The sequence below is a fragment of the Kogia breviceps genome, chromosome X, assembly GCF_026419965.1.
Source record: "Kogia breviceps isolate mKogBre1 chromosome X, mKogBre1 haplotype 1, whole genome shotgun sequence".
In the NCBI taxonomy this organism is placed as follows: domain Eukaryota; kingdom Metazoa; phylum Chordata; class Mammalia; order Artiodactyla; family Physeteridae; genus Kogia; species Kogia breviceps.
The window spans coordinates 3631794-3647487 of record NC_081330.1 but is presented as its reverse complement, the minus strand read 5'-3'; the positions used below and the strand labels follow the sequence as shown (position 1 = coordinate 3647487).

At 43.5% G+C, this 15694-nt stretch overlaps 1 protein-coding gene across 16 annotated transcripts in view; it reads left to right on the top strand.

Moving 5' to 3' along the window:
- Window positions 1-15694, top strand: part of MTMR1 (myotubularin related protein 1) — a 520398-nt gene that overhangs the window by 45692 nt on the left and 459012 nt on the right. For 15 of the 16 annotated variants that reach the window (XR_010838680.1, XM_067023586.1, XM_059051106.2 and 12 more), the window contains 2 exons: window positions 362-568; window positions 11638-11730. Coding sequence is in view for 15 of the 16 variants with exons in the window: in XM_067023586.1 (XP_066879687.1) it covers window positions 362-568; window positions 11638-11730 (300 nt within the window). In the remaining variant the exon portion in view is untranslated. Of the gene's footprint in view, window positions 1-361; window positions 569-11637; window positions 11731-14398; window positions 14745-15694 lie in introns of those variants that run through there. The other variant, XM_067023583.1, reaches the window with a different exon arrangement.

Genomic DNA, 15694 nt, shown 5'->3' with positions numbered 1-15694 from the left:
CTTAGCATCTTTGCTGTGTGCTTGGGCTTTCATAGTTTCCATGGGCAGCATCCAAACTGTGGTCTTTGTTGGGGGGGGGCGGGCGGTTTGTGACATAACAGAAAGTGATAATGCTTGCCTCAGATCAGGTTTTCAAAGTACTCTGTGGCCCTTTGATAAAGGACCCTATTTACTACTGTAGTTTTTTCTTAGTGTAAGTTTCTCTTTTTACCCTCCGGACACTAACGTTTCCTAGTGATTCTTAAATTGATTGCATTCTTGTTTGGTTCATTGACCTGAACTTCCAGTGTTCTCCACAGAATTGTTTGTGCTGTAATAGAAATTAAATGTAGCCTGGTTTAATGTGCCTTCTTTTCTGAAGATGCTTCTTGCTGGGGCAGTAAGAATTGCTGATAAAATAGAATCTGGGAAAACGTCGGTGGTGGTGCACTGCAGCGACGGGTGGGACAGGACTGCCCAGCTGACGTCCCTGGCCATGCTGCTGTTGGACAGTTACTACCGCACCATTAAAGGGTTCGAGGCGCTCCTAGAAAAGGAGTGGATAAGCTTTGGACATAGGTTTGCACTGGTAAGTTGAGACAGTGAGGTGCACGCTTCATTATTTTTGCTATATCATATGCATATTCGTATCACACATCACACACACACACACACACAAGACACACACACACACACACAGACACACACACAGACACACACACACACACACACACACACACAGACACACACAGGAGACGGCTTTGTGCTCTGTGTGAGACCTGAATTACCATAAGAGAATGCCATGGACCTCAGCATTGTATGTTCCTGGCAGGGCAATCTTTTTTTTCCCCATGTAGGTATGCCTTTATTTTTGTAAAGAATTAAGGTAAAATTCATATAACACAGAATTAACCATCTTAAAGTATATAGTTCCGTGGCATTTAGTGCATTCAGTGTTGTGCAACCACCATCTGTATCTAGTTCCAGAACATTTCATCACCCCCGAAAGGACACCCTGTACACATTAAGTAGTCACGCCTCATTTCCCTCTTCCCTCCAGCCCCTGGCAACCACTAATGTGCTTTCCATCTCCCTGAACTCGCCTACTCTAGATAACCGACATAAGTGGACTCATACAATATTTGTCTTGCTGTGACAGGCTTATTTCACTAAGCACAATGTTTTCAAGGTTTATGCATGTTACAGAACCTATCCAATTTTATCAGGAATTCCTTTTCATGGCTGAGTGGTATTCCATTGTGTGGATATACTGCATGTTGTTTATCCATATTCACCTGTTGGTGGACACTTGGGTTATTTCCATCTGTTGGTGATTGTGAGTAATGCTGCTGTGAACATTGGTGTACCAGATTTTGCCATACACAGTACCATGAGACTGAGTGGCTTAAACAACAGAAATTTATTGTCTCATCATTCTGGAGGCTGGAAGCCCAAGATCAAGGTTCTGGCAGGGTTGGTTTCTCCTGATGGCTCTCTCCTTGGCTTGCAGATGGCTGCCTTCTTGCTGTGTCCTCACGTGGCCTTTCCTCTGTGCACACACATCCCTGGTGTCTCTCTGTGTCCAGACTTCCTCTTACAAGAGCATGAGGCAGAGACTGGAACAGCCTCAGTTCAACTTAGGGCCTTTAAGGATTTGATTCTCTCCCAATGCAGTCACATTCTGAGGTGCTGAGGGTTAGGACTTCAGCAGTGCTGGACACACAGTGGTGCTCAGTTATGTGTATCCTCCAGTTTTAATCTTCTAGTGACCTTGCGAGGCAGCTGCTACCATGGATAGATGGCGAAACTGAGTATGAGCTATCTGCCGAGGTCACCCAGCTATTGAGGGTACAGCCAGCCTGATTCAGGCAGGGGTTTCAAGCCTGCAGTCACTCACCCGCTGGGTCTGTCTACTATTCCTTCCCTTGAGTTTCTGTGGATGAGCTCCTAACTGAAGCCAATTTCTGTCCTTGCCCACCTGTCCCGTCATCCGGCTCATGGGCAGATCCTGCCTCCATCTACCCTCTCCCCTTGATCGTTTCCATTGATAGAAACGTGCTGTTACTTATCCCACCCGAAAACCCAACCCTCTTCACTGTACTTCCCCCTCCAGGTGTCACCCTGAACATCTGCTCCCCACTACAACAAATCTGCGTAAAACTAGTCTGTTCTGGCTCTCACTGTTTCTCTCCTTCTGGTCTCTCTTGAACCTGCTTCAGCCAGGCTTCCTCCTCACTGCTCTTGTCACGGTCACCAACGGCTGCCATTCTGCCAAGTGCTTCTCCTATTTGGCCTGAGCATTTGATACTGGTCATTGCTCCCTTCTTCTGCAAACATTTTCTTCCCTTGGCTTCTAGGGGGGCTACAACCTTCTGAATTTCCTCCTACCTTCTGGTCCTCCCTCTCTCCCCAACTTCTTCTTTTTATTTTTTTAACACCTTTATTGGAGTATAATTGCTTTACAAGGGTGTGTTAGTTTCCGCTGTATAACAAAGCGAATCAGTTATAAATATACATATGTTCCCATATCTCTTCCCTCTTGCGTCTCCCTCCCTCCAACCTGCCCTATCCCACCCCTCTAGGTGGTCACAAAGCACCGAGCTGATCTCCCTGTGCTATGCGGCTGCTTCCCACTAGCTAGCTACTTTACGTTTGGTACTTCGTCCCAGCTTACCCTTCCCCCTCTCCATATCCTCAAGTCCATTCTCTACCTCTGCGTCTTTATTCCTGTTCTGTCGTGAGGTTCTTCAGAAGCATTATTGTTATTTTTAGATTCCATATATATGTGTTAGCATACAGTATTTATTTTTCTCTTTCTGACTTACTTCACTCTGTATGACAGACTCTAGGTCCATCCACCTCACTACAAATAACTTAATTTCACTTCTTTTTATGGCTGAGTAATATTCCATTGTATATATGTGCCACATCATCTTTATCCATTCATCTGTCGATGGACACTTAGGTTGCTTCCATGTCCTGGCTATTGTAAATACAGCTGCAATGAACATTGCAGTACATGTCTCTTTTTGAATTATGGTTTTCTCAGGGTATATGCCCAGTAGTGGGATTGCTGGGTCGTATGGTAGTTCTATTTTTAGTTTTTTAAGGAACCTCCATACTGCTCTCTATAGTAGTTGTATCAATTTACATTCCCACCAACAGTGCAAGAGGGTTCCCTTTTCTCCACACCCTCTCCAGCATTTATTGTTTGTAGATTTTTTGATGATGGCCATTCTGACCAGTGTGAGGTGATACCTCATTGTAGTTTTTTTTTTTTTTTAACCCTTTTTTTTGTGTGTGGTACGCGGGCCTCTCACTGTTGTGGCCCCTCCCGTTGCGGAGCACAGGCTCAGCAGCCATGGCTCACGGGCCCAGCCGCTCCGCGGCATGTGTGATCTTCCAGGACCGGGGCATGAACCCATGTCCCCTGCATCGGCAGGCGGACTCTCAACCACTGCGCCACCAGGGAAGCCCCTCATTGTAGTTTTGATTTGCATTTCTCTAATGATTAGTGATGTTGAGCATCCTTTCATGTGTTTCTTGGCAATCTGTATATCTTCTTTGGAGAAATGTCTCTTTAGGTCTTCTGCCCATTTTTGGATTGGGTTGTTTGCAGTTTTGATACTGAGCTGCATGAGCTGCTTGTATATTTTGGAGATTAATCCTTTGTCAGTTGCTTCGTTTGCAGATAGTTTCTCCCATTCTGAAGGTTGTCTTTTGGTCTTGTTTATTGTTTCCTTTGCTGTGCAAAAGCTTTTAAGTTTCATTAGGTCCCATTTGTTAATTTTTGTTTTTATTTCCATTTCTCGAGGAGGTGGGTCAAAAAGGATCTTGCTGTGATTTATGTCAAAGAGTGTTCTGCCTATGTTTTCCTCTAAGAGTTTGATAGTGTCTGGCCTTACTTTTAGGTCTTTAATCCACTTTGAGCTTATTCTGTGTATGGTGTTAGGAAGTGTTTTAACTTCATCCTTTTACATGTAGCTGTCTAGTTTTCCCAGCACCACTTATGGAAGAGGCTGTCTTTTCTCCACTGTATATTCTTGCTTCCTTTATCAAAGATAAGGTGACCATACGTGCATGGGTTTATCTCTGAGCTTTCTGTCCTCTTCCATTGATCTATATTTCTGTTTTTGTGCCAGTAACATACTGTCTTGATTACTGTAGCTTTGTAGTATAGCCTGAAGTCAGAGAGCCTGATTCCTCCAGCTCTGTTTTTCTTTCTCAAGATTGCTTTGGCAATTCGGGGTCTTTTTGTGTGTGTGTGTGGTATGCGGGCTTCACTGTTGTGGCCTCTCCCATTGCGGAGCACAGGCTCTGGACGCGCAGGCTCAGCGGCCATGGCTCACGGGCCCAGCCGCTCTGCGGCATGTGGGATCCTCCCAGACCGGGGCACGAACCCGTGTCCCCTGCATCGGCAGGCGGACTCTCAACCACTGCGCCACCAGGGAAGCCCCGATTCGGGGTCTTTTGTGTTTCAATAGAAATTGTGAAATTTTTTGTTCTAGTTCGGTGAAAAATGCCATTGGTAGGATTTTTTAAAACAAATTTATTTATTTTATTTATATTTGGCTGCGTTGGGTCTTCATTGCTGCTCACGGGCTTTTTTTAGTTGCGGTGAGCGGGGGCTGCTGTTTGTTGTGGTTCGCAGGCTTCTCATTGCGGTGGCTTCTCTTGTTTCAGAGCATGGGCTCTAGGTGCACAGGCTCCAGTAGTTGTGGCTCACAGGCTCTAGAGTGCGGGCTCAGTAGTTGTGGCACACAGGCTTCCTTGCTCCGTGGCATGTGGGATCTTCCTGGACCAGGGCCCAAACCCGTGTCCCCTGCATTGGCAGGCGTATTCTTAACGACTGTATCACCAGGGAAGCCCACCATTGGTAATTTGATAGGGAGTGCATTGAACCTCAAAGTAGATTGCTTTGGGGAGTATAGTCATTTTCACAGTGTTTATTCTTCCAATCCAAGAACATGGACTATCTCTCCACCTGTTTGTATCATCTTTAATTTCTTTCATCACTGTCTTATCATTTTCTGCATACAGGTCTTTTGTCTCCTTAGGTAGGTTTATTCCTAGGTATTTTATTCTTTTTGTTGCAGTAGTAAATGGGAATGTTTCCTTAATTTCTCTTTCAGATTTTCATCATTAGTGTATAGGAATGCAAGAGATTTCTGTGCATTAATTTTGTATCCCGCTACTTTACCAAATTCATCGATTAGCTCTAGTAGTTTTCTGGTAGCACCTTTAGGATTCTCTATGTATAGTATCATGTCATCTGCTAACAGTGGCAGTTTTACTTTTCTGATTTGGATTCCATTTATTTCTTTTTCTTCTCTGATTGCTGTGGCTAAAACTTCCAAAACTACGTTGAGTAATAGTGGTGAGAGTGGGCAGCCTTGTCTTGTTCCTGATCTTAGTGGAAATGGTTTCAGTTTTTCACCACTGAGGACGATGTTGGCTGTGGGTTTGTCATATATGGCCTTTATTATGTTGAGGAAAGTTCCCTCTGTGCCTACTTTCTGGAGGGTTTTTATCATACATGGGTGTTGAATTTTGTCGAAAGCTTTTTCTGCATCTATTGAGATGATCATATGGTTTTTCTCCTTCAATTTGTGTTAATATAGTGTTTCATATTGATTTTGCATATATTGAAGAATCCTTGCATTCCTGGGATAAACCCCACTTGATCATGGTGTATGATCCTTTTAATGTGCTGTTGGATTCTGTTTGCTAGTATTTTGTTGAGGATTTTTGCATCTATGTTCATCAGTGATATTGGCCTGTAGTCTTCTATTTTTGTGATATCTTTGTCTGGTTTTGGTAGCAGGGTGATGGTGGCCTCGTAGAATGAGTTTGGGAGTGTTCCTCCCTCTGCTATCTTTTGGAAGAGTTTGGGAAGGATAAGCATTAGCTCTTCTCTAAATGTTTAATAGAATTCACCTGTGAAGCCATCTGGTCCTGGGCTTTTGTTTGTTGGAAGATTTTTAATCACAGTTTCAATTTCAGTGCTTGTGATTGTTCTGTTTATATTTTCTGTTTCTTCCTGGTTTGGTCTCGAGAGGTTGTGCTTTTCTAAGAATTTGTCCATTTCTTCCAGGTTGTCCATTTTATTGGCATAGAGTTGCTTCTAGTGACCTCTCATGATCCTTTATTTCTGCAGTGTCAGTTGTTACATCTCCTTTTTCATTTCTAATTCTATTGATTTGAGTCTTCTCCCTTTTTTTCTTGATGAGTCCAGCTAATGGTTTATCAATTTAGTTTATATTTCAAAAAACCAGCTTTTAGTTTTTTTTATCTTTGCTATCATTTCCTTCATTTCTTTTTCATTTATTTCTGATGTGATCTTTATGATTTCTTTCCTTCTGCTAACTTTGTGTTTTATTGGTTCTTTTTTCTGTAATTGCTTTAGGTGTAAGGTTAGGTTGTTTATTTGAGATGTTTTCTGTTTCTTGAGGTAGGATTGTATAGCTGTCAACTTCCCTCTTAGAACTGCTTTTGCTGCATCCCATAGGTTTTGGGTCATTGTGTTTTCTTTGTCATTTGTTTCTAGGTATTTTTTGATTTCCTCTTTGATTTCTTCAGTGATCTCTTGGTTATTTAGTAGTATATTGTTTAGCCTCCATGTGTTTGTATTTTTTACAGTTTTTTTCCTGTAATTGATATCTAGTCTTATAGCATTGTGGTTGGAAAAGATACCTGATACAATTTCAGTTTTCTTAAATTTACCAAGGCTTGATTTGTGTCCCAAGGTATGATCTTTCCTGGAGAATGTTCCATGAGCACTTGAGAAGAAAGTGTATTCTGTTGTTTTTTGGATGGAATGTCCTATAAATATCAATTAAGTCCATTTTGTTTAATGTGTCATTTAAAGCTTGTGTTTCCTTATTTTCATTTTGGATGATCTGTCCATTGGTGAAAGTGGGGTGTTAAAGCCCCCTACTATTATTGTGTTACCGTCGATTTCCCCTTTTGTAGCTATTAGCATTTGCCTTATGCATTGAGGTGCTCCTATGTTGGGTGCGTAAATATTTACAATTGTTATATCTTTGTCTTGGATTGATCCCTTGATCATTATGTAGTGTCCTTCCTTGTCTCTTGTGATAGTCTTTATTTTAAAGTCTATTTTGTCTGATATGAGAATTGCTACTCCAGCTTTCTTTTGATTTCCATTTGCATGGAATATCTTTTTCCATCCCCTCACTTTCAGTCTGTATGTGTCCCTAGGTCTGAAGTGGGTCTCTTATAGATAGCATATAGACGGGTCTTGTTTTTGTATCCATTCAGCCAGTCTGTGTCTTTTGGTGGGAACATTTAATCCATTTACATATAAGGTAATTATCGATATGTATGTTCCTGTTACCATTTCCTTAATTGTTTTGGGTTTGTTATTGTAGGTCTTTTCCTTCTCTTGTGTTTCCTGCCTAGCGAAATTCCTTTGGCATTCATTGTAAAGCTGGTTTGGTGGTGCTGAATTCTCTTAACTATTGCTTGTCTGTAAAGGTTTTAATTTCTCCATTGAATCTGAATGAGATCCTTGCTGCGTAGAGTAATCTTGGTTGTAGGTTTTTCCCTTTCATCACTTTAAATATGTCCTGCCACTCCCTTCTGGTTTGTAGAGTTTCTGCTGAAAGATCAGCTGTTAACCTTATGGGGATTCCCTTGAATGTTATTTGTTGCTTTTCCCTTGCTGCTTTTAATATTTTTTCTTTGTATTTAGTTTTTGATAGTTTGATTAATATGTGTCTTGGAGTGTTTCTCCTTGGATTTATCCTGTTTGGGGCTCTCTGCACTTCTTGGAGTTGATTGACTATTTCCTTTCCCATGTTAGGGAAGTTTTCAGCTATAATCTCTTCAAATATTTTCTCAGACCCTTTCTTTTTCTTTTCTTCTCCTGGGACCCCTATCATTTGAATGTTGGTGCATTTAATGTTGTCCCAGAGGTCTCTGAGACTGTCCTCAATTCTTTTCATTCTTTTCTCTTTATTCTGCTCTCCAGTAGTTATTTACACTATTTTATCTTCCAGGTAACTTATCTGTTCTTCTGCCTCATTTATTCTGCTATTGATTCCTTCTAGAGAATTTTTAATTTCATTTATTGGGGTGTTCATCGTTGTTTGTTTGCTCTTTAGTTCTTCTAGGTCCTTGTTAAATGTTTCTTGTATTTTCTCCATTCTATTTCCAAGATTTTGGATCATCTTTACTATCAGTACTCTGAATTCTTTTTCAGGTAGGCTGCCTATTTCCTCTTCATTTGTTAGGTCTGGTGGGTTTTTACCTTGCTCCTTCATCTGCTATGTATTTCTCTGTCTTCTCATTTTGTTTACCTTACTGTGTTTGGGGTCTCCTTTTTGCAGGCTACAGGTTCGTAGTTCCCGTTGTTTTTGGTGTCTGCCCCCAGTGGCTAAGGTTGCTTCAGGGGCTTGTGTAGGCTTCCTGGTAGAGGGGAGTGTGCCTGTGTTCTGGTAGCTGGGGCTGGATCTTGTCTTTCTGGTGGGCCAGGGCCATGTTCGGTAGTCTGTTTGGGGGCATCTGTGAAGTTAGTATGATTTTAGGCTGCTTCTGCTATTGGGTGGGGTTGTGTTCCTGTCTTGCTAGTTGTTTGACATAGGGTGTCCAGCACTGGAGCTTGCTGGCCGTTGAGTGGAGCTGGGTCTTAGCGTTGAGACAGAGATCTCTGGGAGACCTCTTGCTGATTGATATTATGTGGGGCCAGGAAGTCTCTGGTGGTCCAGTGTCCTGAACTCGGCTCTCCCACCTCAGAGGCCCAGTCCTGACAGCCAGCCAGAGCACCAAGACCCTGTCACATGGCTCAGAAGAAAAGGGAGAAAAAAAAAGAAAGAAAAAAGTTTAAAAATTAAAAAAAATATAAATAAAATTATTTTAAAAATTTAAGTAATAAAAAAAAGAGAGCAGCCAAACCAATAAACAAATCCACCAATGATATCAAGTGCTAAAAACTATACTAAGATAAACGTAAAAATCAGGGAGAAGTCAGTTGCATACAGCAAACTCCAAGTCTATGGTTGCTCCCGAAGTCCACTGCCTCAATTTTGGCATGAGTTGTCGTGTATTCAGGTATTCCACGGATGCAGGTACGTCAGGTTGACTGTGGGGACTTAATCCACTGCTCCTGAGGCTTCACTCTCCCCACCTTCTTAATGTTGGGGTGCCCTAGCGCTCAGTCCTCACATCGATTCTTTTCTTTCTGTATGCCTCATCGCTTACTCATCTCAGCCAGTCCCATGATTTTAAATGCATGTATTTCAAATCTGTCATCTCCTCCCCATTGCCACTCAGTCCCCCTTAGTTCAGGCCTGGCCAGCTCCCTCGGGGCTATTATGGCAGTCTCCCTGTCTCCTTCCAACCCACTGTCCCCACTGTAGCAGATGGGGCATTACATCAAGCAGATCTGGTGCCGACTCTCCCCAGCACAAACCCCTCCGAGTCTGCCCACGGCCTGCTGGGTTGTGGGCAAACACCTCAACGCCACGTTTGGGGCCCTTGGTGATCTGGCCCTGGCCCACATTTCCAGCCTCATCTCACCTCTCTCGCCTTGCCTCAGCCGTGCCCTGCTACTTATGGCACCCCCAGTGACCGCCACCAACCCCCCACCCCCTGAGCCTCCCCACTGCTTCTCATAGAATCTATCCCTGGCCAGCCAGAAGCAAGTTCCTCCCGGTCCTCAAGCTCTATCTCAAGTAAGACCTCCTCCATGACTGTGACTCGTGACTTTCCCGCCTCGCTTCCTCTTCTAGACCATCCTGGGATGGCTGCTTGCTCCTTTGCAGCCCCACCATACGCGTCTCAGACTCGGAAGCTCCGGCGCACTTTATCGCCTCTGTCATTTACAGACTAAACCGCAAGTGGATTATTCATTGAGCACAGATGCTGGGTCTCGCGTGTCTTGGTACCCCAGGTTCCTAGCCAGGGGCCTGGCCTCCACTGGACCCCCATGAAACCACCTGAAATCCTGAGGGCTGGGTGGGGGAACGCCTTGCACAAACTGTAAGAGTTCAGTGCGTGTCTATTAAAAGAAATAATGAATCTTAAACTGTAAACTGTCAGTGCAAAACTTCCCCTGCTGCCTTAAATACTGAGGAGTAGGTTCCACAAATTATTATACAAAGAAATACAGAAGTAATGCAGTGCATGCAGCCACTCTGGAAAACAGCATGGCAGTGCCTCAAAAAACTAAAAATAGAACTACCATATGATCCAGCAATTCTGCTTCTGAGTATATACCTCAAAGAAGTGAAAACAGAGACTCAAACACTTATTTGCACACCCATGTTCATAGCAGCATGATTCACAATAGCCCAAAGGTGGAAGTAACCCAGTGTCCATCAACAGATGAACGGTTAAATAGATTGTGGTCTATCCGTACAGTGGAATGTTATTCGGCTTTCGAAGGGAAGAAAATTCTGACACCTGCTACAACACGGATGAATTAAGAGGACATTACGCTAAATGAAAGAAGCCAGTTGCAAAAGGACAAATAAACTGCATGATTCCACGTGTATGAAGTATCTAGAGCAGTCGCATCTGTAGAGACAAAGGAGGATGGGGGTGCCAGGGGCTGGGGGAGGGGAATAGGGAGTTACTCTTTCAGTTTGGGAAGTTCTAGAGATGGATGTGCTGGTGATGGTTGTACAGCAGTGTGAATGTACTTAATGCCACGGAACTATACACTTCAAATGGTTATGATGGTACATTTGATATGGATATTTCACTACAATTAATTTTTTTTTAAAAAGAAGGCAGTATACTGTTCCTTTGAGGTGTTCACGTTGACTTGGTCATTTCTTTCTTTTTCTGTCTTTCTTGGTGGCGATTTCATAGGCCTAGTATCCTGTGTGGTGATCGCCTTGTATCTTCATAACTTTCTTTTTCATCCTTTTGCTTAGTCATCAAATTACTCGAAGTTTTTGTTAGAATGCTCACTCCTGAGCTGTTTTTAACTTGACATTTTCAGTGTTTTTGTCAGTTCTGTTTATGTGTCTGAAATTATCTTTTACCTTTTAATGTGAATCTATTAACATCTTGTAAAATATCAAAAGGTATGATATACAATACTGGATATCAGTTATGTCTTAAAACTGGAAAAAATCCTGGAGATGCAATCCCGGACGGCCTCGAAGACTCCCCATTACCATTTCAACAGTGAGCCTTTGAGGTTCTCTGACTCATGCAGAATTGGCTAAAACTTGTAGACTGTTAATTGTTGTTTTGATTCGCAGACTTCCTGACATTTCTGAAAAATGCAGGAAAAAAACTACACTTGTGGAGAAAATGGCAGTCATCGTGTGCTTTGTGAGCTGCTAACTGCGGGTCCCACACTGACACCGGGCACTCGGCGTGGTGGCTGGGGTGGACTGAAAGGTCGGCTGGCCTTTTGCTTGTGACTTCTCCATCTCCACTACACCAAAGGGCACTTATAAAGCAATCAACATGTAAAAACAGGACGCTGAAATTTTGTTTCCTAAGAGTAATGGCAGTCGGTTCAACTTGATGAACGTTTTTGAGTGCCTTTTATGTGCCGGGAATTCCGTTAGGCCTTGGGACATATCAATGAGACATGCTTCTTGCCACCAGGCAATTGAAAGTGACTTTTGAGAGGACCATGGCATACATTAAAGTGTTTAACCTCTTGCTTGTTTTCAGCGAGTGGGCCATGGCAATGACAACCATGCCGATGCTGACCGATCCCCTATATTTCTTCAGTTTATTGACTGTGTTTGGCAAATGACGAGACAGGTGAGAGATTTCAAGTCTATTTCTGACCTTTATAGTCTGATCCAAGTATATCTTAAAGTTGAAGACAAACTTTAATTTCAGGTTCGTTCAAAGTGAGGATGTGTGTGTGTGTGAAATAGGACCCCTTCTGTTATTTAACTCAGTTTGAGTCTAATTACTTAGAAATATAAGCAGAGAATTGGAAACAACCAACTTCACACCAAAAGGTGCTTTTCTCCTGCAAGTGGTTTTTGTCTGTCATGCTGTCCAGCAGCTGTGCAGACCCCTGCCCCTCAGTCCTTCTCTCTCTGTCAGGGTAAGCAAGCACAGCCCGCTGCTGGGCAGGTGCTGGAAGGTTCCCAGGTGTTAGAAATGGGGGTGTGACTGAACAAAGGGGATGGAGACCAGGGAATCCAGGATCCTCTACGCCCCGCTCCAGGCCACAGCCCCTCCCACCCCAAGGTGAGGAGGAAAAGGACTGGCCCAGGACCAGTGGCAGATAGGAAGCTGCTGAGTGTCTTGTCATTCCTTAGCCGGCAGTGCATGGGGCCCTGGTAAGCCAGGTGGCCACGCAGGGGTCTCCCTTTGCTAAGCCAGTTGGCCCGATGGTCAGCAGGCCAGAAGGCATGTGCTCTTTCTTCCCTCATCTCCAGCGTTGAAACCCGAGTTTGGGGTCTTACCCTCATGATAGGACATTGTGCCATACAAATGGACCTGGAATCAGAGCCAGAGAACAGGCCAGAGTGCCGGAGACAGCCAGAGGGACACAGACAGGAGGGAAACCAAAATAGAGGCAGAGATACAGTGAGAGGGACAGAGGTGAGGGAGAGGCGGGAAGAGCAAGCAAAATACGGAGCCCTTTCCAAAGCGCCTGCTTGGGCGGGATTATGGGGAAGAGAGGATAGACACGCGTGGCCTGGGCTCTCTCCTTCCTGTTGACCTGGAGGTCTGGCCTTGACCGCTTCAGGCACATGAAGGGGACCACAGCATATTAAAGATGCGCCTGCTTGGGCCCTGCCCCTGGAGACCCTTCTTCCCGTGGACCTAGGGAGAGGCCCAGGTGTGTGTAGTTCTTAAAAGCTCCCCAGGTGGTTCTGATATGAAAATGTTACAGGACAAGTGATTCAGACAAGTGGTTCCCGGTGCAGTCCTGGGGCCAGTAGCCTCAGCCTCCCTGGAACTGAGAGATGCAGATTCTCAGGCCCCGCCCCAGGCCTGCTGACCCCGGATCGGGGGCAGCACTCGGTTTCACAAGCCCTCCAGGGATTCTGCTCTACTGGGGTGCTGCTTAAACTTCACTGTGCACACACATACCCTGGGGGTCTTGTCAAAATGCAGTTCTGATTCACGGGTCTGGGGCAGAGCCCGAGAGTCTGCATTTTTAACAAGCTCCCAGGCTGTGCTACCGGCCCACAGATCACACTGGAGTAGCAAAAGGATCGTGAGACAATAGATAGATATACCTTCAGAAATTAGAAAAACATTGGGGTGGCGTGGGGTTCTAAGCAGCCAAAGTAGATTTCACAGAGTCCTCAGGCCCTCCCTTAGAACTTACTCGTACTTTTAGACCCAGCTTCCCCAAGCTGACTGGGCTCTTGCATCATCTGAGTGCTAGTTCATGGCTGATTCAAAGCAGCCAGTTAGGTAGAGGGGTGGCGGGTAGAGGAGGGGTGGTCCCAGCGGCAGGCACCCGATGGCATGAGTAACAGGGAACGAACGGCAAACACATACTCAAAAGGCGTGGACACTGGCCTGAAGCTTTACTGCTGTGGAGTGCCATGTACTCCCTATGTGTATTGATTCCGAGCCAGTAACCAGGTTAAATGATGGTTACATTCAGGTTAAGACAAGAAGGTATGAAATACATTTCAGAAAAATTACATAAAAAGGCTGAACACAGAAAATAATTCTGATGCTTCTGAAGGGATAAGCACCATTTTTGTGGATGTGAAGTAGCTTATTCCTCCCAAATGCCTAAAGCGTGTGTGTGCAAGAGCGTGTGTGTGTGTGTAACATCTTCAAACTGACTTCCCGTCTTCATGTTGCTCAGTGCCTATTTTCACGTCTAATTTATATAATTTTTGTAATGTTTACTTGATTTTTAAGAAAGAAAATGAGGGGTTTGTGTTAGAAGATTTCAGATGCCTCTTACAAGCTTTAAGATTCTGTCCATGAAATGTGTATAATTAATTTCTTTTAAAATACCATTGTTAATGCATTAGGAGACACACCAGTAATCGGTCTAACTATGAATTAAGTTACAAGTGACTGAGATATGTAGCTTGTCAGAAAAGATGCATTACTGTGACAAGATTAACTTATTTTTAGGTTTCCTCCTGCTAAATCAAATAAAAATAAGCTAAGTCAGTGTCACGCTGTTAGACATCTCAATGCAATGAACTAGTCAGCGTGCACAAATTGATATCAAAGGAACTGAGGGAAAAAGTCATTGAAGGGCTCCAGAGAAGAGTCTCAAAGACATTCTGTGATAACCCCAGTTTAACAGTTTTTACCCTTTTGGATCGGTTTAATAGTTGATGTTTTTGTCCATCAAGAGGTGCAGAATTTCATTATGGATTTCTATGGGGTTTTTGAGACCACACTTTTTAAAGTATATGGTATAATTTCCAGGAGAAAAGGCTAAAACAAACTGTGAATCACAGAGGCTTAATCTTTTATTTGTATCTAGCGGTTGCTACTTCCTCTGATGAAATGTTTCCTGAACTGAGTTTAATACCACAATGCCCTTCGGATGCGAATAGCAGCCCTGACCTAACGTGACTAGATGGAGCCTTTGTGTCCCCGTGTTGCGGGTGCCAGCCGGCTTGGGCCGAGCGCCCCTCACACCCTGACCTCCCATACCTGCTACCCACCTGGCCGGAGTAAGGCTTGTAGTCAGCAGCGATGCCCCCCTCCACGGCCCGCCCAGCCAAGCTCCCAGATCCGGAATGCGGGCTCAGGGTTACGACTAAAGGCTCATATGACTTCAAAAATATGTCAATAGAAGCTTTACTGTCCTGTTGATAAATGTGTATTTTTAAACGTTTGAAAATGAAATACAGACCTTCCATTTCTATCCTTGATTTAATTGCTTCAGTATATATGTAACTGTTATATTTTTGCTTAAAATTCATACATTTCTTGGTGCCAATAACTTAAAAATAGAGCATGACTAAGCTGCATAGAAAAATACTAGAAAAAATTGACATAATGTACTTGATTTAGTTCATCATTGATTTGGTTCATCATTGATTTAGTTCATCTGAGAACAAGATTTAAAATAAAAGGTATGTGTTTCTCTGAGAGCAGTCCTTAAGGTAGAGAGAGGCAAATCTTAATCTAGGGCAGCCGAGCAGAATTCCTTAGGTTGGCTAATGTCATAGCCTGGTGAGGAAAATAACAATTTCAGATGGAGTTTGGACAGTCCTGCATTGACCGTTGTTTCGAATTGAGAAGCTTGTCTCTGGTCTCGTAAAGTAATAAAGATAAGCTTAAAAAATAAACTTTTCATCAGTGACCCTGGCTGTCACTCTAGAGATGAGAGAATGAGTTGTGACAGTGTGCAAACGTCTCTGATTTAGGGAATAGATCTTTAAAATACACTGATGCACAAAAATATGCTGCGTAGTTCTATTTGGTTTTGTTCTCATTGGCTTTGCTCCATTGAATAGGTGATGAATGTTTCACTATGCTTTTTCATTAGAATTCTGGTACGTGGTAGGCTCCCAGTACATGCCTGCTGCTAGGATCATTACCATCATTTCCAGATCGTGTCTATCATGGCTGCTAAATGTCAGCTACTGGCTAGAACCTCACGGCAATGGTAATTCTTTGCCGGAATTCTGCTATAGCGCCGTCAAGAATTACCTGAAACAGCAATTGAGAGGGTCATGTGGTTTTCCTCCTGATTCTGTTAATATAGTGAATTACAATAATAGGTTTTTTTGTTTTTGGTAACCTTGATCTTCAAATCTTAAGCCAGCCT